At 36.7% G+C, this 27,390-nt stretch overlaps 1 protein-coding gene across 1 annotated transcript in view; it reads right to left on the bottom strand.

Annotated features, from left to right (window-relative positions):
- The window catches only part of LOC144356296 (helicase senataxin-like), a 62,301-nt gene that overhangs the window by 19,578 nt on the left and 15,333 nt on the right, over nucleotides 1-27,390 (bottom strand). The window contains exons 8-19 of the mRNA XM_085506032.1: nucleotides 25,392-27,307; nucleotides 21,296-23,665; nucleotides 20,739-20,972; nucleotides 20,356-20,471; nucleotides 18,872-18,983; nucleotides 14,951-15,183; nucleotides 14,058-14,204; nucleotides 11,687-11,839; nucleotides 11,093-11,231; nucleotides 10,347-10,454; nucleotides 9,213-9,337; nucleotides 8,074-8,334 (exon numbers count right to left, since the gene is read on the bottom strand). Coding sequence (XP_085362158.1) covers nucleotides 8,074-8,334; nucleotides 9,213-9,337; nucleotides 10,347-10,454; nucleotides 11,093-11,231; nucleotides 11,687-11,839; nucleotides 14,058-14,204; nucleotides 14,951-15,183; nucleotides 18,872-18,983; nucleotides 20,356-20,471; nucleotides 20,739-20,972; nucleotides 21,296-23,665; nucleotides 25,392-27,307 — 5,914 coding nt within the window. The remainder of the gene's footprint in view (nucleotides 1-8,073; nucleotides 8,335-9,212; nucleotides 9,338-10,346; nucleotides 10,455-11,092; nucleotides 11,232-11,686; nucleotides 11,840-14,057; nucleotides 14,205-14,950; nucleotides 15,184-18,871; nucleotides 18,984-20,355; nucleotides 20,472-20,738; nucleotides 20,973-21,295; nucleotides 23,666-25,391; nucleotides 27,308-27,390) is intronic.

The raw sequence follows: 27,390 nt of genomic DNA, 5'->3' as shown, positions 1-27,390 counted from the left end.
AGCAACATTACTAATACCAGTTGTATTGCAGCAAGCTGGCACTCCAGGTTTCTGAAAGCAACATTACTAATACCAGTTGTATTGCAGCAAGCTGGCACTCCAGATTTCTAAAAGCAACATTACTAATACCAGTTGTATTGCAGCTAACTGGCACTCCAGATTTCTGAAAGTAACATTACTAATACCAGTTGTATTGCAGCAAGCTGGCACTCCAGATTTATGAAAGCAACATTACTAATACCAGTTGTATTGCAGCTAACTGGCACTCCAGATTTCTGAAAGCAACATTACTAATACCAGTTGTATTGCAGCAAGCTGGCACTCCAGATTTCTGAAAGCAACATTACTAATACCAGTTGTATTGCAGCAAACTGGCACTCCAGATTTCTAAAAGCAACATTACTAATACCAGTTGTATTGCAGCAAGCTGGCACTCCAGATTTCTGAAAGCAACATTACTAATACCAGTTGTATTGCAGCTAACTTGCACTCCAGATTTCTGAAAGTAACATTACTAATACCAGTTGTATTGCAGCTAACTGGCACTCCAGATTTCTGAAAGCAACATTACTAATACCAGTTGTATTGCAGCTAACTGGCACTCCAGATTTCTGAAAGTAACATTACTAATACCAATTATATTGCAGCAAACTGGCACTCCAGATTTCTGAAAGCAACATTACTAATACCAGTTGTATTGCAGCAAACTGGCACTCCAGATTTCTGAAAGCAACATTAGTAATACCTGTTGTATTGCAGCTAACTGGCACTCCAGATTTCTGAAAACAACATTAGTAATACCAGTTGTATTACACAAAATTGGCACTCCAGATTTCTGAAAGCAACATTACTAATACCAGTTGTATTGCAGCAAACTGGCACTCCAGATTTCTGAAAGTAACATTACTAATACCAGTTGTATTGCAGCAAACTGGCACTCCAGATTTATGAAAGCAACATTATTACTAATACCAGTTGTATTGCAGCAAACTGGCACTCCAGATTTCTGAAAGCAACATTATTACTAATACCAGTTGTATTGCACAAAACTGGCACTCCAGATTTCTGAAAGCAACATTACTAATACCAGTTGTATTGCAGCAAGCTGGCACTCCAGATTTCTGAAAGCAACATTACTAATACCAGTTGTATTGCAGCAAACTGGCACTCCAGATTTCTGAAAGTAACATTACTAATACCAGTTGTATTGCAGCAAACTGGCACTCCAGATTTATGAAAGTAACATTACTAATACCAGTTGTATTGCAGCAAACTGGCACTCCAGATTTCTAAAAGCAGCATTACTAATATCAGTTGTATTGCAGCTAACTGGCACTCCAGATTTATGAAAGCAACATTACTAATACCAGTTGTATTGCAGCAAACTGGCACTCCAGATTTCTGAAAGTAACATTACTAATACCAGTTGTATTGCAGCTAACTGGCACTCCAGATTTCTGAAAGTAACATTACTAATACCAGTTGTATTGCAGCAAACTGGCACTCCAGATTTATGAAAGTAACATTACTAATATCAGTTGTATTGCAGCAAACTGGCACTCCAGATTTCTAAAAGCAGCATTACTAATATCAGTTGTATTGCAGCTAACTGGCACTCCAGATTTATGAAAGCAACATTACTAATACCAGTTGTATTGCAGCAAACTGGCACTCCAGATTTCTGAAAGTAACATTACTAATACCAGTTGTATTGCAGCTAACTGGCACTCCAGATTTCTGAAAGTAACATTACTAATACCAGTTGTATTGCAGCTAACTGGCACTCCAGATTTCTGAAAGCAACATTACTAATACCAGTTGTATTGCAGCTAACTGGCACTCCAGATTTCTGAAAGCAACATTACTAATACCAGTTGTATTGCAGCTAACTGGCACTCCAGATTTCTGAAAGCAACATTACTAATACCAGTTGTATTGCAGCTAACTGGCACTCCAGATTTCTGAAAGCAACATTACTAATACCAGTTGTATTGCAGCTAACTGGCACTCCAGATTTCTGAAAGTACCATTACTAATACCAGTTGTATTGCAGCTAACTGGCACTCCAGATTTCTGAAAGTAGCATTACTAATACCAGTTGTATTGCAGCTAACTGGCACTCCAGATTTCTGAAAGCAACATTACTAATACCAGTTGTATTGCAGCTAACTGGCACTCCAGATATCTGAAAGCAACATTACTAATACCAGTTGTATTGCAGCTAACTGGCACTCCAGATTTCTGAAAGCAACATTACTAATACCAGTTGTATTGCAGCAAGCTGGCACTCCAAATTTCTGAAAGCAACATTACTAATACCAGTTGTATTGCAGCTAACTTGCACTCCAGATTTATGAAAGTAACATTACTAATACCAGTTGTATTGCAGCAAACTGGCACTCCAGATTTCTGAAAGTAACATTACTAATACCAGTTGTATTGCAGCTAACTGGCATTCCAGATTTCTGAAAGCAACATTACTAATACCAGTTGTATTGCAGCAAGCTGGCACTCCAGATTTCTGAAAGCAACATTACTAATACCAGTTGTATTGCAGCAAACTGGCACTCCAGATTTCTGAAAGCAACATTACTAATACCAGTTGTATTGCAGCAAGCTGGCACTCCAGATTTCTGAAAGCAACATTACTAATACCAGTTGTATTGCAGCAAGCTGGCACTCCAGATTTCTGAAAGCAACATTACTAATACCAGTTGTATTGCAGCTAACTGGCACTCCAGATTTCTGAAAGCAACATTACTAATACCAGTTGTATTGCAGCTAACTGGCACTCCAGATTTCTGAAAGCAACATTACTAATACCAGTTGTATTGCAGCTAACTGGCACTCCAGATTTCTGAAAGCAACATTACTAATACCAGTTGTATTGCAGCTAACTGGCACTCCAGATTTCTGAAAGCAACATTACTAATACCAGTTGTATTTCAGGGCTCATACCACTAATTGAATTTCCATAGACGACAATGTTAACATATGACGAGATTGCTATATGAAAATGACGAAGAAAGTTGAAAATATGGCTCAAAAATGGGAAATCAACATGCCAGTAATCAACCATATGAAAAAAACTAACATGTTGGCCAGCTCAAACTCTTGCAAATCTCAGGTAAACAAGACACACCTACTGTATTTGGATTGCACCAAGAGAAATCACTGGAAAAACACCAAGATTAGAACATCCATTAACACACAGAATAAACCCACAGGTACACAGCCGCTAAGTAGTAAACAAAAGACCACATGTTGGTCTCACCTCTGACCCAGGTGATTACGCCCTCAAACAGGGAGCACCTGAGAAAAATAATATTTAAAAAATTTCATTGGTTCTTGCTGGGCATTTAAATTGAGGGCTACGAGCAGCCATTGGTTAATTAGTGGCATGAGACCTTCAGAGAAATAAGAAGGTTTAATAAAGTTCTTGTTGATCTTATATATGATGGAATATCATTAGACGAGTAATTTCCCATGCAAAAAAAATCCCCAAAATTTAAACCCTGGGAGTTATTTATCAAAATCTACCACTTGGTGACGCCCTATACCCAGACAATTAGTTGTAGAAAGTGGCAACATACACACTCAGCATAACACCAAAATAGATGGTAGGCAATGAATATAAGCCTGATTATTAGATGCAGTACTGTAAAATATAATGTTCTCATTCACCACAAACAAGTACAGACCAACGTTTGGCATGATTAGTAATTTTAATTAATTTCTAGAAATAATACATAGAATAATGACAATTAAAAGTAGTTTATCACTATAATTTAAAAAAAAAAAAAAAATTCTACTGAATCAAAAGTCTCAATTCATCAGCTCATTATTTCTCCAATTAATTAAAAACAAAAAAACAATTCCACGGTATCTGCATTTAGGCCGGAGACCTGTGACGGGCAACCTTGGATATACCAAAACACAACAGTGGTTTGATTTACCATGGCCACACATAGAATTTGCTCAACATAAAAAACTTAATCAAATCTTATGTGAAAAAAAGTAGTTCAACGAAACAATTTTATGATTTAAAAAGAAATAAAAATAAAAATATACAAACAAGAAAAGGATCTAAATATAAAATACTTGTATTACACATCCCTGATCAAATTAAATTCAAATCAACAGGATTTCTGATTAATTGGGGGGGGGGGATACATGCACTGTTCAATAATAAACTCAAGATGGGATTAATTAGCTAACTATTCACAAAAATTCTGAGAAAAGAGCAATAATTGTGAAATTGAAAGAGTTGTAATACTTGGCTAATATACTGACAGTATGCAAATCTCTTGTCAGTGACAAGATACACAACACAATTTTGATAATTTATTTAAATATTTGGGATTTTGACCTCATTAAACTTTGAATACGGTACATTAGAAATGACCGCACTACAAATTGTTAAGTTTGTCTGCCATAATGTGAAAATAAGACAAAAAACCCATAAAATGGGATTAAGCATTTTTCTCAGAATTCCTAGAGCCATTGAAATTAGTGGTGACATGAATAATTCATTGATGAATGAATAAAATTTTTGGACCAGTTTAATAAAAACATTTATATTTACAGACCACAGCCCAACCACAGCCAATAAATAAGATTAGGACAAAAAATATACCGAATTACAAATTTTCAAAATCTTCAACCAAAATATAAGAGATTGACAGAAATGGGTGAAACGCATAGCAAAATATAACATTTCTGGATAAAAAATTACTCCATTGTGTCTAAATAGTTGAATACAAAGCAAGAAAAGTGGTAAAATAAAAATAAAAAAGATTCCCAGTTACTTTGCACTATACCTGCCAAATCAATGGAGCTGATCTCATGAAATGTGTGCTTGAACACACAACCTCATAATTATCAGATCTATGCAAGGTCAGGAGAGGTCAAAAATTATAATAATTAGGTCAAAGTAAACTTTGGTTATGTAAGATGAGATCTGCCAAAAATGACTAAATTCCAGTGAATAGAGCCATAATTATGGTTAAAACAACAACCTCAGGTGGTCCTAGGCAAACTGTTACTTCAGGGCTCATACCACTAATTGAATTTCCATAGACGACAATGTTAACATATGACGAGATTGCTATATGAAAATGACGAAGAAAGTTGAAAATATGGCTCAAAAATGGGAAATCAACATGCCAGTAATCAACCATATGAAAAAAACTAACATGTTGGCCAGCTCAAACTTTTGCAAATCTCAGGTAAACAAGACACACCTACTGTATTTGGATTGCACCAAGAGAAATCACTGGAAAAACACCAAGATTAGAACATCCATTAACACACAGAATAAACCCACAGGTACACAGCCGCTAAGTAGTAAACAAAAGACCACATGTTGGTCTCACCTCTGACCCAGGTGATTACGCCCTCAAACAGGGAGCACCTGAGAAAAATAATATTTAAAAAATTTCATTGGTTCTTGCTGGGCATTTAAATTGAGGGCTACGAGCAGCCATTGGTTAATTAGTGGCATGAGACCTGCAGCTAACTGGCACTCCAGATTTCTGAAAGCAACATTACTAATACCAGTTGTATTGCAGCAAGCTGGCACTCCAGATTTCTGAAAGTAGCATTACTAATACCAGTTGTATTGCAGCTAACTGGCACTCCAGATTTCTGAAAGCAACATTACTAATACCAGTTGTATTGCAGCAAGCTGGCACTCCAGATTTCTGAAAGCAACATTACTAATACCAGTTGTATTGCAGCAAGCTGGCACTCCAGATTTCTGAAAGCAACATTACTAATACCAGTTGTATTGCAGCAAGCTGGCACTCCAGATTTCTAAAAGCAACATTACTAATACCAGTTGTATTGCAGCTAACTGGCACTCCAGATTTATGAAAGCAACATTACTAATACCAGTTGTATTGCAGCTAACTGGCACTCCAGATTTCTGAAAGCAACATTACTAATACCAGTTGTATTGCAGCAAGCTGGCACTCCAGATTTCTGAAAGCAACATTACTAATACCAGTTGTATTGCAGCAAGCTGGCACTCCAGATTTCTGAAAGCAACATTACTAATACCAGTTGTATTGCAGCAAACTGGCACTCCAGATTTCTGAAAGCAACATTACTAATACCAGTTGTATTGCAGCAAGCTGGCACTCCAGATTTCTGAAAGCAACATTACTAATACCAGTTGTATTGCAGCAAGCTGGCACTCCAGATTTCTAAAAGCAACATTACTAATACCAGTTGTATTGCAGCTAACTGGCACTCCAGATTTCTGAAAGCAACATTACTAATACCAGTTGTATTGCAGCTAACTTGCACTCCAGATTTCTGAAAGTAACATTACTAATACCAGTTGTATTGCAGCTAACTGGCACTCCAGATTTCTGAAAGCAACATTACTAATACCAGTTGTATTGCAGCTAACTGGCACTCCAGATTTCTGAAAGTAACATTACTAATACCAATTATATTGCAGCAAACTGGCACTCCAGATTTCTGAAAGCAACATTACTAATACCAGTTGTATTGCAGCAAACTGGCACTCCAGATTTCTGAAAGCAACATTAGTAATACCTGTTGTATTGCAGCTAACTGGCACTCCAGATTTCTGAAAGCAACATTACTAATACCAGTTGTATTGCAGCAAACTGGCACTCCAGATTTCTGAAAGCAACATTACTAATACCAGTTGTATTGCAGCAAACTGGCACTCCAGATTTCTGAAAACAACATTAGTAATACCAGTTGTATTACACAAAATTGGCACTCCAGATTTCTGAAAGCAACATTACTAATACCAGTTGTATTGCAGCAAGCTGGCACTCCAGATTTCTGAAAGCAACATTACTAATACCAGTTGTATTGCAGCTAACTGGCACTCCAGATTTCTGAAAGCAACATTACTAATACCAGTTGTATTGCAGCAAACTGGCACTCCAGATTTCTGAAAGCAACATTACTAATACCAGTTGTATTGCACAAAACTGGCACTCCAGATTTCTGAAAGTAACATTACTAATACCAGTTGTATTGCAGCTAACTGGCACTCCAGATTTCTGAAAGCAACATTACTAATACCAGTTGTATTGCAGCAAACTGGCACTCCAGATTTCTGAAAGCAACATTAGTAATACCTGTTGTATTGCAGCTAACTGGCACTCCAGATTTCTGAAAGCAACATTACTAATACCAGTTGTATTGCAGCAAACTGGCACTCCAGATTTCTGAAAGCAACATTAGTAATACCTGTTGTATTGCAGCTAACTGGCACTCCAGATTTCTGAAAGCAACATTACTAATACCAGTTGTATTGCAGCTAACTGGCACTCCAGATTTCTGAAAGCAACATTACTAATACCAGTTGTATTGCAGCAAACTGGCACTCCAGATTTCTGAAAGCAACATTAGTAATACCTGTTGTATTGCAGCTAACTGGCACTCCAGATTTCTGAAAGCAACATTACTAATACCAGTTGTATTGCAGCTAACTGGCACTCCAGATTTCTGAAAGCAACATTACTAATACCAGTTGTATTGCAGCAAACTGGCACTCCAGATTTCTGAAAGCAACATTAGTAATACCTGTTGTATTGCAGCTAACTGGCACTCCAGATTTCTGAAAGCAACATTACTAATACCAGTTGTATTGCAGCAAACTGGCACTCCAGATTTCTGAAAGCAACATTACTAATACCAGTTGTATTGCAGCAAACTGGCACTCCAGATTTCTGAAAACAACATTAGTAATACCAGTTGTATTACACAAAATTGGCACTCCAGATTTCTGAAAGCAACATTACTAATACCAGTTGTATTGCAGCAAGCTGGCACTCCAGATTTCTGAAAGCAACATTACTAATACCAGTTGTATTGCAGCTAACTGGCACTCCAGATTTCTGAAAGCAACATTACTAATACCAGTTGTATTGCAGCTAACTGGCACTCCAGATTTCTGAAAGCAACATTACTAATACCAGTTGTATTGCACAAAACTGGCACTCCAGATTTCTGAAAGAAAGATAATATCACAGTAGTAACAGAGAAACTGAAGACATACATTTGAAGTACAAAATGTGTACGTACCTCATCAATAATAACACACTTGAAATGACATTTTCTCAGCTGACCGGCCGAAGTATTCATCTTTAAAGCAGAATCTAGCATACTACTACCACTACCATTCAGTGTACAACAAACTACATCTGCTTCATTCAATACATGTAAACGTATTTTAGACTCTTCTCGATAACAGCTTCTCATTCGGTGTACTTGTTTACGATTCGCTTTCTCCAATTCATTTCTTTGGTTTTGTAGTTTATCTCGTTCGGCCTCGGCAACTGTCAACTGAATATCATTTTGAAGATGAATTAATAAATTACAAAACATTGTAAATGTAAAGTCTATTTGATCACAGTACAAGTAAGATCCTATATCTCACCATGAAATTAAACAAGCATCAGCAATTCTCAGGGGGCGGACCCCTGCATGTGTAACATAATATAAATTTGGATGTTCAGGATTACTTCAGAGTTGAGTGTGTGTTGCTTTATAGAATTTAGCTATTTTCACCGCCTCCTCGACCAGCGTTCCACAGCCCAAAGAAATGCATGGTACAGTGGTGCGCAGCTTAGCAACGGGGAACTACTTGTGACGTAGCTCCGCCCCAGAGGATAAAATTTGACAAGACACGATTCTTAATTCGTCGATATGTTGCAATGTGACTGGTCAGTTTAAATTAAATAACCAGTAAGTCAAATGTGTTTATTTGAAACTACTGTCAAATACTTTATTTTAGCTGGAATTAATTTTCGCTGAAAAGACTTTTTGGGTGTTTTGTATGGAATTTACTTTCACTGATTTCTGATGAGTTGAATGTAAACTATAGGAAAAAAGGTATATTTGCTGGATTTTATTTTCACTGAATCATTCCTTCAGCGAAAATAGCAAAAATTAATTGCAGTGCTTTTGATGGCCATTATACATATATGTATTGGGGTCTAAAAACTAACTCTGCGACGCGATTGTGCGACTCGCCGAATGTCGATTATTGCACTCCGCGACAGGATCGCAGTGTCACTCTGCGAAGAGCACGATTCCTATTGGTTGGTGGGTCGAACAGCGCGAATCCCAATGGAGTAGAATGACTTTCAGCATGATTATTTTATTTATGTGAAGTCTATGTTTTTATTTGAAAACCTCACATGTGATGTAAAACTACTCACTTCAGATATATTTCCTTGCAGTTTGAGAGAACAGCAGATCTTTTCAGCATCTCCAATCATTGTATCAAGATCTTCTAATTGCTTTTTAATTAGTGACACAGCATCAGTGCTGACCCTAGCAACCTCTAATACAAAGATCACAAACAGAAATCATACAATGTTAGTCTTTATAGCATGTGAAAGTTAAGCTTGAAAGAAAGGAGAAGACAAAATGAGTACACAATTTAAACCCCTCAAGTGACAACAGAAAATACATATAAGGTATTATCAACTAAAACTGGTGAAGAAAGTCATCATACCAAATGAAGCTGGACAGTGTATCAAGTTAAAATGGTCGTCAATTCACTATGTCAAGTGAAGGTGGTCATTATGTAAAGTGGGGATAGCTATTAAGTCAAGTGAAGGTGGTCATTATGTAAAGTGAAGGTGGTCATTATGTAAAGTGAAGGTGGTCATTATGTAAAGTGAAGGTGGTCATTATGTAAAGTGAAGGTGGTCATTATGTAAAGTGTAGGTGGTCATTATGTAAAGTAAAGGTGGTCATTATGTCAAGTAAAGGTGGCTATTATGTCAATTGAAGGTGGCCATTATGTCAATTGAATGTGGTCATTATGTAAAGTGAAGCTGCTAATTATGTAAAGTGAAGGTAGTTATGTAACGTGAAGGTAGTTATGTCAAGAGAAGGTGGTCATTATGTCAAGTGAAGGTGTTCATTATGTCAAGTGTAGGTGGTCATTATGTCAAGTGTAGGTGGTCATTATGTCAAGTAAAGGTGGCTATTATGTCAATTGAAGGTGGCCATTATGTCAATTGAAGGTGGCCATTATGTCAATTGAAGGTGGCCATTATGTCAATTGAAGGTGGCCATTATGTCAAGTGAAGGTGGTTATTATGTCAAGTGAATGTGGTCATTATGTCAAGTGAATGTGGTCATTATGTCAAGTGAATGTGGTCATTATGTCAATTGAAGGTGGTCATTATGTCAAGTGAATGTGGTCATTATGTCAAGTGAAGGTGGTCATTATGTCAAGTGAAGGTGGTCATTATGTCAAGTGAAGGTGGTCATTAAGTCAAGTGTAGGTGGTCATTATGTCAAGTAAAGGTGGTCATTATACCAAATAATATTGTGCTCACCTTTTGCCAATCTTGATTTCACAACATCATCCAAAGAGTATTTAAGAACATCTGGATGAATGCTGCTATGGCGACCAACTCTAACTACATTAAAATCTCCACAGTTAACTATAGAAAAACACAAAGAACGATATTGGTCACAATGGAAACAATTTAACATGTGTTTTGAGCGATATAGATCAGGAAGTAGCGGTAAAACCTGCCCTTGATTCTGGTTGCTATGGTTGCACTACAATGTTTCAGTAGTAAGACTGACAAGAAATACATTACTGTAACTATATTACATGAAGTTCCATTTGAGAAAACTAGTCATGCATGGCACAGTCCATGTTAGTTATCAAATTTAAGATATATAGTTTTGTTTATAATAATGTAACATAAACATGGCAGAGATATGGACCCAGAAGATGATGCTTTGATTATGATGATATTTTAGCACAAATTGCCATTTTGAATTGGATCGTCAAATCAATACATCTGTATATCTGATGTACAATGTATATATTTGAACATAATCAATCAAAGCATGTCAGTGATATGGCACTAAAAGTGCATTCATTAAAACAAAATGGACGCCAGTCAGCCATTATGAATCCAATCTGAAAAACAAAATGACATGCTTTAATGTCTAATAAATGTACCAAGTTTGAACAAAATGGGATTATATACTCAGTGTCTCATACAACTCTATTCTGTATTGGACAGTGATTGTGATAAAATCTGGAATGCATCATACTTATACTTACAATTGGAGTTATATTTATTGCGACTGATGCTGATAAGATGATGTACCAGTCTTCTCATGAGTTGATCAACACCAGCATTCGATGGGGCACATAGCAGTATACGGTTCTTTTCAAGAGATGTTGGCAGATTCCTTTGACCCTAAATAAAATAAATATATCATGTATTGACATAATATGTTAGCTGTCAAGTGTCTTAAGTTTTTTAGTTGCTAAGCTACTATGTATACAGTTAGTTCCCTTGTTTATTTTTTAATAAAAATGTTCATGTCAGCTGACAGTTCACGATATTAAATGTCACTGTTGTCATATCTGTCTTTTTGTACAGGCGAATTAAAAGTGTGATTACTGACATACAGTGTCATTTTGCCACAGAAAGCATATTTCATGTTTGCAACTGTGTGGTAGGGCTATGTGATCATCTGCCTATCATAATGGCATTTTGATGGCAATATCCTGCCATCAAATTTTAAGTGATATCCTGGTGTCAACTTGGCCCAGTCAACAACAACAACAAAGTTTCCTAGTTGCCAAGCTACCATGTGAGATGTTTTCTAGTTGCTAAGTTACCATGAATGAAAACACCAATGTACTTACAATTAGTATATTCTCAACAATCCCAACAATTGTGTGTGATTTGCCAGTTCCTGGCGGGCCCTGAACCATGCATATTCGTGGCAATGGATAGGATTCTAGTGCTGCTTGTGATGTACCATAGACAGCTTGGAGCTGAGATTCATTGTAATTAGTCTGTAAGATAATAGAAGTTAAGATTGTATTGTTGCCTGTATTTTATTGTAAGCTTTTCACATAAATGTATATGTATACATGTACCAATGCAACATTTACAGTCTTTGCAAGATATTAAAGAAGGGGATTTTGAGCAGAAGGCGCAACCAAGATAGTATATGGCTATATTATATTCTTTCATACATGGAGATTTAAAAAGCCGTTAAGAATGGTCAAACTTTAACACTTATGGGACAGGAATTTCCTGATCTTTGCTAAGTTCTTTGTTTTAAATTCTGAAGAACAAGCTTGTGGCACCCAAACTAGAGTTTTGAAATGTGAACCTCAATTGTATGCATTTTGATATTTTTTCAATCCAAAATGGCCGTCCAAAGTAGGGTTCAATACGACAGAAAAAAACATGTAGTACCAATACATCAAATACAGGTATTCTTTTACTAACTGACTTGAGCAAACCTTGAATATTACATATTTCCTAGGTTAGTTGTGTTTAGTAAGCACCCACAGCCAAAGTTTTAAATAGAGATTGAAGCTAGGAATTATTGTAGTTAAGTCAGTAATACCTTTGTTAATGAATAGTAAAATATGTAAGAACAGCTCAAAAATACTGTAATTTCCAACCAAGTTATTCATAAACTAAAAGTTTTGGTTTTTTTTTCAAAAATAAAACTTCAACCACAGAGATCAGAAACTGATATTAGTTGGGCTATGGGCTGCTAACCCATTACTATAAAAAAGTGATTATTACATAAACCAAAAGCCGAAAATTCAGTGGAAGCCTTATGCGCCACTAGGCATTTGGAAGATAGATAGATAGATACTACTAATTAGTAATAGCGATTTTAAAGTACAACAGAAGTCACAAAGCGTGTTTGTGTAAACAAGCCATGCATGGCACAGTCCCCGTTAGTTATCAAATTTAAGACATATAGTTTTGTTTAGTAATATAGCTGGAATGTAACCATGACATGAATATGATTTTTTAACATTAACATGATTGACAGTTGTATCTGATCGTCAAACAAGTACATGTCCATATTGAGAGATATTGCTCTGGAACAGCATTCAAAATCAGCCATTTTGATTACATGTATATATATAACGTATAACGAATATATAAAATTTAAATATAATAAGTCAAAGCATTTAAGAGATATGGCTCTAGAAGCCCAATCATTAAAACAAAATGGCCGCCAGTCAGGCATTTTGAATCCAATTTGAAAAATAAAATGACGACCATCAGGAACCCGTAATGTCTAATGTATGTACCAAGTTTGAACGAAATCCACCCATAAATACTTGATATTTGATGATTTTTTAGCACAAAAATGACCACCATTCGGCCATTTTGAATAGGATAGTCAAACCAATATATCTGTTTATCTATGACATGATGTATAATGAATATTTAAAATTTGAAAATATTATCAGTCAAAACAAGTCGGAGATATGGGTCTAGAAGCCCATTCATTAAAACAAAAAGGCCGCCAGACAGCCATTTTGAATCCGATCTGAGAAATAAATGATGTGCATCAGGAACCTGTAATGTCTAATATATGTACCAAGTTTGAACGAAATCCATCCATAAATGCCAGAAATGTTTGATATTTGATGATTGTTTAGCACAAATAAGGCCACTATTTGGCCATTTTGAATAGGATCGTCAAACCAGTATATCTGTCTATCTATGACATGATGTATAATGAATATTTAAAATTTGAACATAATCAGTGAAAGCAAGTCAGAGATATGGCAGGAGAACCACATTCATTAATACAAAATGGCCGCCAGTCGGCCATTTTGAATCTTATCTCAAAAACAAAATTATTTGCATCAAGGTCCCATAATGTCTAATGTATATACCAAGTTTGAACAAAATCCAACTGTAAACAGCCGAGAAATGGTTGATTTTTAGGATTTTTTAGCACAAAAATGGCCGTCATTCGGCCATCTTGAATCAGATCGTGAAACAAATTGACGTGCATATGTATAATATCATGTATGTGTGAAGTTTGATTGTGATTGGTCCAGGCATTTCTAAGATACAGGTCCGGACGCACGCACAGACGCACGCACGCACAGAGGTTAAAACATAAGTCCCCGTTTTCGGACTGCGTCCGAACGGGGACTAACAAACACAAAGTATTTTACATGTGTTCCATTGTTCATTGGACATATGTCGAACAGTATGACGAATGTGCCACCTTAAATAATTTACCTTGGCTATGTCTGTATAATGCGAATTATTATGTCTGATAGTGAAAGTGTTGGTCCGAGGACGTAGAATATCTCGAGCAAGAATTGACTTGGTTAAACTCTGAAAACAACTAAGTTGACGTTGTGCTGAAATCAGAGAAGTGAGCACCTAGGAAAAACAGATATAAATTAGATTATGAAATAAATTCCAAAAGTACTGAAACATTATTAATTTATTGTTTAAAAATCCTATAAATCATGGTGCAGCGCCACCTTAAATACAACAACATAAAGATGACAAGATCTTACAGAAAAAGCTTGTTTTAGACACAATTGCATGGACAAAGTCACAAAGGTAATGACCTGAAAACAAGTTAGAGTGGTTGCCATTTTAATTGAGATCAGACATCTTTTTTTATGTGCAAGTGATTTAATGTACACGCATGTAGTATATATGCTATTATTATACATGTACATCTGTCACCGTAATGGCATAAGTTACAGCGCGGTATTTTACGGGGTATTTTCATCCTACCATATAAGGAAATGCAAATATAAAATTATTACGCGTGTGAGCGTCCTCTAATAATAAAAACAAACATGGCTGCCACAAGGGTTTGACAGGACTCCACACAAAGAAGTTTGGTAATTCTGTTCTAAACATTTTGGATTTTGGCATTCCCATGATGCATCCTTGGAAGAAAAAGATGTATAATAATAAGGTTATTACGAGAATACCTCAAATTATGCATCGAGACAGTACACCGTCACATTGACCTCCGCTGTGCGTCGATCGATACTCCTGCTGTACTGTCTTCGTGCATTCTTTGAGGTATCCTCGTATTAACCTCATATTCTTTCAATGTAAGCAAATTAAAAAGCACAAAATGTATGTTGGTGTTATTTGAAGTTTACCTTGATTTTCAAAATCCTGTTGCCTAACATAAAACTTCTATAGACAACTTTGATGTGTACTTTAAGTTTGTTGTTAGTATTTTCCAATCGACCATCGACCTTGAGTTTAGTGACAAAGGTTACCAAACCGAATATCTGAACTGTGGCATCTGTGGCACTTCCATCTTGCATAGGCATCCCTAAGACTAGTAGGTCGCCCTCACTGAGTTTAAACTGTACATGCGTTGACTCAACTGTGAAAAAAAATAATAATAATAAATAGACATATAACAGTCATATCTTGTTGCATACAAGACTGAGCTCAAAGACCACAACATATGCAAAATTAATTTAAATAATATATCATTCCTTGGTTACATATGGGTAATCACCCATCATATCTCATGGTACACTTGGAGAAACTAAAACCTTACCACCAACTTACCTTTACACACTAACACCATCATATCTCTTGGTACACTTGGAGAAACTAAAACCTTACCACCAACTTACCTTTACACACTAACACCATCACATCCCTTGGTACATTTGGAGAAACTATAACATTACCACCAACTTACCTTTACACACCAACACCATCACATCCCTTGGTACACTTGGAGAAACTAAAACCTTACCACCAACTTACCTTTACACAATAACACCATCATATCTCATGGTACACTTTGAGAAACTAAAACCTTACCACCAACTTACCTTTACACACTAACACCATCACATCCCTTGGTACACTTGGAGAAACTCTAACCTTACCACCAACTTACTTTTATACACTAACACCATCATATATCCATTGGAACATTTGGAGAAACTCTAACCTTACCACCAACTTACCTTAACACACTAACACCATCACATCCCTTGGTACACTTGGAGAAACTCTAACCTTACCACCAACTTACCTTTACACACTAACACCATCATATCTCTTGGTACATTTGGAGAAACTATAACATTACCACCAACTTACCTTTACACACTAACACCATCACATCCCTTGGTACACTTGGAGAAACTATAACCTTACCACCAACTTACCTTTACACAATAACACCATCATATCTCATGGTACACTTGGAGAAACTAAAACCTTACCACCAACTTACCTTTACACACTAACACCATCATATATCCATTGGTACACTTGGAGAAACTATAACCTTACCACCAACTTACCTTTACACACTAACACCATCATATCTCTTGGTACATTTGGAGAAACTATAACATTACCACGAACTTACCTTTACACACTAACACTGTCATATCCCTTGGTACACTTGGAGAAACTATAACCTTACCACAAACTTACCTTTACACACTAACACCATCACATCCCTTGGTACACTTGGAGAAACTATAACCTTACCACCAACTTACCTTTACACAATAACACCATCATATCTCATAGTACACTTGGAGAAACTATAACCTTACCACCAACTTACCTTTACACAATAACACCATCATATCTCATGGTACACTTGGAGAAACTAAAACCTTACCACCAACTTACCTTTACACACTAACACCATCATATATCCATTGGAACACTTGGAGAAACTAACATTACCACCAACTTACCTTTACACACTAACACCATCATATCTCTTGGTACACTTGGAGAAACTAAAACCTTACCACCAACTTACCTTTACACACTAACACCATCATATCTCTTGGTACATTTGGAGAAACTATAACATTACCACCAACTTACCTTTACACACTAACACCATCATATCCCTTGGTACACTTGGAGAAACTCTAACCTTACCACCAACTTACTTTTACACAATAACACCATCATATATCCATTGGAACACTTGGAGAAACTCTAACCTTACCACCAACTTACCTTAACACACTAACATCATCACATCCCTTGGTACACTTGGAGAAACTCTAACCTTACCACCAACTTACCTTTACACACTAACACCATCATATCTCTTGGTACACTTGGAGAAACTATAACATTACAGCCAACTTACCTTTACACACTAACACCATCATATCTCTTGGTACATTTGGAGAAACTCTAACCTTACCACCAACTTACCTTTACACACTAACACCATCATATCTCTTGGTACACTTGGAGAAACCAAAAACTTACCACCAACTTACCTTTACACACTAACACCATCACATCCCTTGGAACACTTGGAGAAACTCTAACCTTACCACCAACTTACCTCTACACTATAACACCATCACATCCCTTGGTACACTTGGAGAAACTCTAACCTTACCACCAACTTACCTTTATACACTAACACCATCATATCCCATGGTACACTTGGAGAAACTAAAACCTTACCACCAACTTACCTTTACACACTAACACCATCATATCTCTTGGTACATTTGGAGAAACTATAACATTACCACCAACTTACCTTTACACACTAACACCATCATATCCCTTGGTACACTTGGAGAAACTCTAACCTTACCACCAACTTACTTTTACACAATAACACCATCATATATCCATTGGAACACTTGGAGAAACTCTAACCTTACCACCAACTTACCTTAACACACTAACATCATCATATCCCTTGGTACACTTGGAGAAACTCTAACCTTACCACCAACTTACCTTAACACACTAACATCATCATATCTCTTGGTACACTTGGAGAAACTATAACATTACAGCCAACTTACCTTTACACACTAACACCATCATATCTCTTGGTACATTTGGAGAAACTCTAACCTTACCACCAACTTACCTTTACACACTAACACCATCATATCTCTTGGTACACTTGGAGAAACCAAAAACTTACCACCAACTTACCTTTACACACTAACACCATCACATCCCTTGGAACACTTGGAGAAACTCTAACCTTACCACCAACTTACCTCTACACTATAACACCATCACATCCCTTGGTACACTTGGAGAAACTTTAACCTTACCACTAACTTACCTTTATACACTAACACCATCATATCCCATGGTACACTTGGAGAAACAGGTATAAACAAGTATAAACTATAACCTTACCACCAACTTACCTTTACACACTAACACCATCATATCTCTTGGTACACTAGAAGAAACTATAACCTTACCACCAACTTACCTTTACACACTAACACCATCATATCTCTTGGTACATTTGGAGAAACTATAACATTACCACGAACTTACCTTTACACACTAACACTGTCATATCCCTTGGTACACTTGGAGAAACTATAACCTTACCACCAACTTACCTTTACACACTAACACCATCATATATCCATTGGAACACTTGGAGAAACTATAACCTTACCACCAACTTACTTTTACACACTAACACCATCACATCCCTTGGTACATTTGGAGAAACTATAACCTTACCACCAACTTACTTTTACACACTAACACCATCACATCCCGTGGTACACTTGGAGAAACTATAACCTTACCACCAACTTACTTTTACACACTAACACCATCACATCCCGTGGTACACTTGGAGAAACTATAACCTTACCACCAACTTACCTTTACACAATAACACCATCATATCTCATGGTACACTTGGAGAAACTAAAACCTTACCACCGACTTACCTTTACACACTAACACCATCATATATCCATTGGAACACTTGGAGAAACCAACATTACCACCAACTTACCTTTACACACTAACACCATCACATCCCTTGGAACACTTGGAGAAACTATAACCTTACCACCAACTTACCTTTACACACTAACACCATCACATCCTTTGGTACACTTGGAGAAACTATAACCTTACCACCAACTTACTTTTACACACTAACACCATCACATCCCTTGGTACACTTGGAGAAACTAAAAACTTACCACCAACTTACTTTTACACACTAACACCATCATATCCCTTGGTACACTTGGGTGACCTAAACCTTACAATCAACTTACCTTTACACACTAACACCATCATATTCTTAGGTACAGTTTCCCTTTCAGTAACCTCAGCATCAAGTTCAATTACAGTCCCATTATCACATGCTTCATGCCAATCTTTACTTATCTGGATGGTAAACAAGTATACAAGAGTCTGATAAACATACGTCGCCCATCGATGACACATAGACATTCCTTATCACAGAGTCTGATAAACATACGTCACCCATCGATGACCCATAGACATTCCTTATCACAGAGTCTGATAAACATACGTCACCCATCGATGACACATAGACATTCCTTATCACAGAGTCTGATAAACATACGTCACCCATCGATGACAGATAGACATTCCTTATCACAGAGTCTGATAAACATACGTCACCCATCGATGACCCATAGACATTCCTTATCACAGAGTCTGATAAACATACGTCACCCATCGATGACAGATAGACATTCCTTATCACAGAGTCTGATAAACATGCGTCACCCATCGATGACAGATAGACATTCCTTCTCACAGAGTCTGATAAACATACGTCACCCATCGATGACAGATAGACATTCCTTCTCACAGGGTCTGATAAACATACGTCACCCATCGATGACAGATAGACATTCCTTATCACAGGGTCTGATAAACATACGTCACCCATCGATGACAGATAGACATTCCTTATCACAGGGTCTGATAAACATACGTCACCCATCGATGACACATAGACATTCCTTATCACAAAGTCTGATAAACATACGTCACCCATCGATGACAGATAGACATTCCTTATCACAGAGTCTGATAAACATACGTCACCCATCGATGACAGATAGACATTCCTTATCACTGAGTCTGATAAACATACGTCACCCATCGATGACAGATAGACATTCCTTATCACAGGGTCTGATAAACATGTGTTACCCAACGATGACAGACAGACATTCCTTATCACAGGGTCTGATAAACATGCGTTACCCAACGATGACCCATAGACATTCCTTATCACAGGGTCTGATAAACATGCGTTACCCAACGATGACCCATAGACATTCCTTATCACAGAGTCTGATAAACATACGTCACCCATCGATGACAGATAGACATTCCTTATCACAGAGTCTGATAAACATACGTCACCCATCAATGACAGATAGACATTCGTCATCACCGAGTCTGATAAACATACGTCACCCATCGATGACCCATAGACATTCCTTATCACAGGGTCTGATAAACATGCGCTACCCAACGATGACAGAGTTACGGTCGTAATCACCGGGTCTGACAAACATCAGCCATTGATGACAGATCTTTAGTGACACAATATTATACCAAATGTACCTCTGATAATCTTCCAATTATTGTTTCAGTAAGTCAACAAAATGTTGCACGGTGTTTATGTTGAATTGAATTGATTACAGCTGTATGGTCACTGTACCGCCGTGTGTCATTCTCGTAAATAAGAGGTCACACCAGGGAGATTACAACTCACCATAGCCCATGTCTCCAATAAATGCAAAGGGTAGAATACTTCATAGAATTGTAGTGGACTGTTGAATGTTTCAGGAACTTTACTAGGTCTCAAATTACCAAAGTCTGGATGAAAACCTGTGTGTAAGATAAATAACATGAAAACAATAATATAACGGAATAACTATTCAGAAGCGCATATATGCAAATTGTAAAGAAAGAACCAACATTGGCCCACCTAATTCACTTGTAATAAACACCATGTTAATCCCCTTAACTTACTTGCAATATGCACCATTGTTGGTTCCCCCAACTCACTGGTAATAAACACCATTGTTGGTGCACCCAACTCACTGGTAATAAACACCACTGTTGGTGCACTAAACTCCCTGGTAATTTACTCACCTTTCTGAGTTAGCCAATTCGTGTCCCACTGCAGAATTATTTGATGAAAATCATCAAGAGTCACTTTTTTCTTTAGATCCATATTTGGGGCTGGTAGCTGATTTGAGAGAGCTTTTACTTTGCCAACTTCTTTTCTTGAGTGATTTGATGAAGCAAATGATTGAGTACTGGTTCTGTTTGTCACATCTCCACTGGGTCTTGCAACATAGGGCATTAGTCTAGTGGTAGAATTATCTGAAATGTGACCATCACCAATAGATCATTATCCTTTTGGCGTAATTTTGAATCAAAATGATGTGCATCAAGTAATCCACAATATGTGATGTTATAAAATAGTCGATAACATGTTGAAATGTGTTTTGTGCTTCATTTGGAAATGCTCATGTATGTATATTAATATGCATTGTTTTTACACCAACTGGTTCAGGCACATCTGAGAAATGATGTTGGATGGACAGACGGATGGATGGGTGGAAATAAAAACACAAATTGCAAAATACATGTATGTCCAATGAGGGTAAAAATCATATTTAGCTACTAAATCTGTTCATTCCTACCTATTTGTGCTTGAATGGCCACTGCACCATCAGTAGATAGACTCGTCTTTTGGACCACAGATCCAGACATATCTCTTGCTTTTTTTAAACTAGTATCAGCTACCACTTTCTTGGCAGCACGAGTTGCAGTCTCTGTTAAACTCTGTGCAAAACCTGCAGTACGTGATGCAAATCTTTGTTGTCCAAATACTTTAGCAACTCCACTACCAGCAGAAGTACTAAAGTCATCTTGAAATTCCTGAAATTCCTCAAGTGGAGCATACTGATCTAAGTCATACTCCTTATCTTTTGGGTCCACAGATACATGAAGATTGTCGGCAGCATTCACGGGCTGGTCAAGATGGTCACCAGTATCTCTTGATTCTACAGGTAACTCTTGACGCTCATCAAAATCCAAACATTTATTTTCATCGATTGTAGACTCAGTGGAACGTCCATTTTTCAAAGAAAAAGTGGATTCCAGCGGATTTGATTTTAATTTATCAATAGCTTTCTCTCGTGCTCGTAGCTGAGCTTTTAACTCCAGAATATTCTTGGCAACTTTATTTGCACACAGAGGAGAAATTGCCAAAGATTTATGCTTCTTTATTAATTTAGATTTGGAATGCATGATAGTTTTTTGGGACTTCTTGGAACAATAAAAAGACTGATGACCCATAGATGGCATACTGTGCTTTGCTGTTTTCTTTTTAAATATTCCAGTAGACAGAGTGACAAATTCATCAAAATCATCACTAACTGTGGTGTTCTCTTCCTTATTATACTTAGATGATCCAAAATCCTTGGGTACTGTACTTACTAAAGTAGGATCATCTAAAACTTCATTGCAATCATTGTCAACAACCATCAAATTGTCATTCACAGTTTCTGATATGAAGTCTTCTCTACTTCTGCTATTAAGTGATAATGCCTTTGTTTCATCATCATCATCATCATTACGTGTGTGACAAGGCAACATTTTTGATCTTTTAACAGGTCTATGATCTATTCTTGTTTCAAATGATGCATATCTTTTCTCATGGTGTTGTTTTCTAGTGTGACCTGATACCTCTTTCTGCGTCTTTACTTCTTTGTCTAGTTGCTTCTCAGGTGACATCAAATCAATAATAGTGTCTCTTTCACTGACTTCATCTTCAACCTGCAGTGTTTTAGTTTCATCAAGATACTGCCAGTTCTTACATTCCTCCTTACCTCGTCTTTGGTACAAAGTTGACTTTTCTAAATTATGTTCATTCGATGAATTATACTCCATTTTGATTTTTCTTGGAGAACTATTTTTCTCAAAAACAGTATCACCTTCATCCTCAGATTCAGCATCACTCAGCAGAGAAACTGTTTCCATCATCAGTTGTTTTCTTTTCCTGCCTTCCTCTTTAACCTGTGGGGTTTTAGTTTCACCAAGGTTCTGCCAGTCATCACATGCTTCTATACCTTGCCTTCCATACATGGTTGATCTTTCCACATTATGTTCTGTATCCAAACAAGTACACTCCATCTTGATTTTTCTTTGAGAACTAATTTTTTCTGTTGATTCTTGATTGCTGTTTGTTTGAACAGTTACAGGGAAAGGTGATGGAATGTCTTCCTCCTCTGTATCTGCTGGACATGTACACTGTTCTAATTTAATACTCCTTGCAGCTACGTCTTCTTCATATTTCATACAATTTTCTGTGATCATCGACATGCTATCAGAAGGCTCTGTTTTCACTTTTGCAGATGCTTGGGTAATACTGCTATCATTTGTTTCTTCCATTTTGATTTCAAGTCCATTAGAATTGTTAGTATTATTAGCACGATTTGGCTGTGACGTTATAGGTAATCCACTGTCTGTATTAGCACTCCTATCATGATTACAAGTTGATACTTGCTGTTGTTCTTTGTCTTCATCAGAGGTGGAATTTGGTGGGATGGTGCTTTGAAATCCAGCTTCATAAAGGGATGATATTTTGAGGTTTGGTCTTGTCAGTGGAGAAACACGGTTGACAGGACGTTTAATGTTTTCCTGTGATCGTTGAAAAGAAGAGCTGTCATTTAAATGTTGTTGAACTAGACCTTGATGTTTCAGAGGAGATGTGTCATTATCACTTGTAGATTCAGATTCAAGATTTGAAGACTTCCACAATGAAAATTTGCTTTTACGAGTTCGTGTAAATTTGTGATGCTCCATCACTTCCTCATCAGTGTCACTGTCAGATGTGATTGCCTGGTAAGCTTTGGTATGTGTGTTGCTTGCAATGGCTTTATTTCCTGGTGAATCACAATGTTCTGGGATTGATTCCAAGTTCTTAGAAGCAAGACTCCAGAGTGGAACACAATCCGAATCTGATGACTCATTTGAAACAACTTTCTTAGCTTTAAACGATTCTTTAACTGCGAATAAACAAACAATGAATGACAGAATATTAATTTTTTATCCAAATATGTATGCAAATTAGCTAATTAACATTTACAGATTAATCATTTGGGGGGGGGGTATCAATAAGAAACTCTTAATATTCACCAAGTGCATTTTAACAAAACAACTGCGAAAGACAAGAAACGTCTTACTCTCTGTTGTTTATTATATGCAAACTAGCAGAGATTGTCCCTCCAATACATGCCTGGAGTTCATTGTCAAGGTATACAATACAGTTCGGCTGTAACTTAACTTACTGGCTAACAGCTATATAATTTTTAAAGGGAGTGTCATAATAATTCATAATATCAACTGAAACATATGAGATATGGCTCTGCGAAACTGTAATCGTCATCAAGATTGTTGTCATACAGCCATCTCAAATTGGATCATGAAAGAAACAAATATGCATGGATATATGGATCTGATCTGATCCGATAAATAAAATAATGTGCATCAAGGTCCCAATGTATGCACATATACATGTACCAAGTTTAAACCAAATCTGTACAAACACAACTGAGACTCGTTACTGGAATGGTCAACATTTTGATGCATTTTTGGCCATGAAACAGCTGTTTCATGTTTCCGCCATCTTGAATAGGATTATAAAACAAGTACATGTGCATGAGAACCTGTATCTTAGACAAGCCAAGACCGATTACAGTCAAACTTCACACATACATAGTATTATACATATGAACATCGTTTCACAATCTGATTTAAGATGGTCGAATGGCGGCCATTTTTGTAATGTTTACTATTGGATTTTGTTCAAAATTGGTATATGCATAGGAAATTATTGGACATTGATGCACATTTTGTTTTTCAGATAAGATTCAAAATGGTTGACTGGTGGTCATTTTGTTTTAATGAATGTGGTTCTAGAGCCATATCTCTGACATGCTTTGACTGATTATGTTCAATTGTCACATATTCAATATTCATCATCTCATAGATATACAGATGTATTGCTTTGACAATACGATTCAAAATGGCCGAATGGTGGCCATTTTTGTGCTAAAATATCAAAAATCAAGCATTTCTGGAATTCCAGAACCAGATCTCTGTTGTTTATAGATGGATTTCGTTCAAACAATATTACTATAAACAAAACTACTAGTATATAACTTTGATTTGATAACTAACAGGGACTGTGCCATGCATGGCTTGTTGTCATAGTAATGAATCCACTTTAGGTCCCCTTGCACCAACTAGTATGAATTTGTAGTTTAACACATTTCCATTATCGTGCTGCCCCATGATTGGTTAGTCATTTTAATGTATGCATGTTATAAATACATCATTTGAAGGGTTTAATCCAAAACCTCCTCTTTTCTATAAATTTTGATTTATAAATAAACAATACAACTCAATCAAGCATGACTTTTGAGATACTGATGGAATTTTGATACATACAATGTATATGTATGTTGCCACACATTACCTAAAATGTAGCAAAATTAGGAAGTCAGCCAGATAAAGAATGAATGAAATGGAAAGAAAGAATGGAACGGCAATATTGCAGTAATAGACACTAAGCTGCATTTCTCAAAGTCTTGGTACAGAAATCAATGGCTACTTTGTGAGCAATATACATGATGCATATAGCTATATTCATTAAAACAATGCAATATTGCTGTTCCATTCTTTCTTGCTGTCAAAATTTATTAAATTATGCAAAAAACAAAGATTACTCACTTTCACTTTCGGTTAGCTTTTTCAACACTACCAAAGGCTTTTTATACTGTATTCCATGTTGTTTCAAACTCTGAAGGTCATTGAAATCTACGCTTTGTATTTCTTTGTTTGTGTCCATTGAAACACGATTAGAATTTGAAGCAGACTTTACCAGCACTTCATCAGAGATTGGAATTGGTACGCTGTTTCCAGCATCAACACTGTTTGAATTCAGTTGCATTTCAGATGGATCAACATCTGAAATAAAAATAATGTCGTCATCCTCATCATCAAAATTTTCAATCTTGACCTTTTTGAAAATTTCAACGTTTGTCTTTCCAAATGGTAAAAATGAATCAGTTCTCCAGTCAGGTTGAAGACAATGCTTTGGAAAACCAACATTTTCAAACAAGGAGGGACGAACAGACTTTAAATTGATATCAGTAACCTCATTTGATGATACACAATTATCCAGAAACACAATTTCTGAATTATCCGTCTGAGGTTCTCCACTGTCACAATTTGATGTATTCACAAGTTCTAATTTCTGTATTGGTTCAGTATTTTCATCATCTTCTGATACAAAAGTCTCATCACTATCCGCTGCACCATCATCCTCTTGTTGACAAGGCTGAACAGACACATCATCTTCATCCTCATCATCTGCATCACAGTCGCTATCTATAATTCTGCCAAACTGCTTCAATTCCTCCGACATGTACTTTGTGTTATCTGTTTGATGCAAACTATTATCCATTGTGACCAGATGAGCTCTACTGTCTTCTTTAATTAAACAATCATCAACAATTTGCGGCTCATCAACGAAAGGCATGTGGTTATTACTGCAATTACTGTCCTCTACTTTATCCTCTATCATTTCTGTCTTTAAAAACACTTTTTGATGTATTTCATCATCAGAAACATGATTTAACTTGTATTTAGCATAGTCATCATCAGTACCATCTGAGTGAGTGTCCATAGGTGTCGCAGCATCATCAGGCTTTGGTTTTTCCTCTTCAGTTCTAGGTATTGGAGGGGGAGGGGTCATTGTACGAGGTTCAGAGATTGGAGGAAGTTTGGAGCATGGAGTTGTTTTGGTATCCGCGGTAATGGAAACAAACATGACGTCATCACCATCATCTTCTGATGCCTGTAATTCACTTGGTGCAGGAAGTTGTTTTTTTGTAAAGTTAAAAAGATCATCTTTCATAGGTGGGTTTGCAGCCAGTTTAGTGATAATAGTTCTAATACTATTGGTAAGTTTACTGATATCTGTGTATGTCAGACCCCACATCTGCGTCTCCTGTGACTTTCTAGGATTACGTTTGTTTCTATTAATAATAGAAAACAGTTTTTTACAATCATCATCATATTTCAACCGAACTCCAACTTTTAAAAGATGAAGAATAAATTCTTCACACTTTCGTTGAATGTTTGTTAACAACTTCACTGAACCATCGGAAACATTCTTTGGCACAAAATGGATATAATCAAGAAAAAGTTGAATCCAAAGAGTAGCATCGGGAAGAGCAAGACTGAACTGTTTATGCTTAATAAACAATTCTAAGAGTTCCAGAAGTCTTGAAATACATTGCTCAACCAGTGGGCACTTTGATGGTAGTCTTGGATTGTTGTTAGGAGTTGGTGACATGTCCATTTCTTCATCTAACACATTGAAGAAAATATGCTCAGCTTTCTTTGCGAGGAACTGAACGGCACTTGATATAAGTTTTGTAGCTAGGCTGCCGAAGTCCAACAGTGATTTCACAAACGGCAGGAAGAAAGAGAAAGGAGCTTTGTATTCTTCTACGCAGCATCCAGAAGAGGGCAAGTACTGTTGAATTGAAGGGCAATCATTTTTCCGAGTTCCACTTTTTTTCTTTGATTTATTCCTAGGTGAAGTTCTTTTGTTCAGTGATGTATCAAACAGGCAACTCCTATAGTTAAAAAAAGAAAAGAAACAACCATGAGAACAAAATGATAGAAGAATGAGCAATATAAGGCAATTATAAGAACACGC

The sequence above is a fragment of the Saccoglossus kowalevskii genome, chromosome 12 (genome assembly GCF_978046115.1).
Source record: "Saccoglossus kowalevskii chromosome 12, keSacKowa6.1, whole genome shotgun sequence".
In the NCBI taxonomy this organism is placed as follows: domain Eukaryota; kingdom Metazoa; phylum Hemichordata; class Enteropneusta; family Harrimaniidae; genus Saccoglossus; species Saccoglossus kowalevskii.
This window is presented reverse-complemented; position numbering and strand designations above follow the sequence as displayed.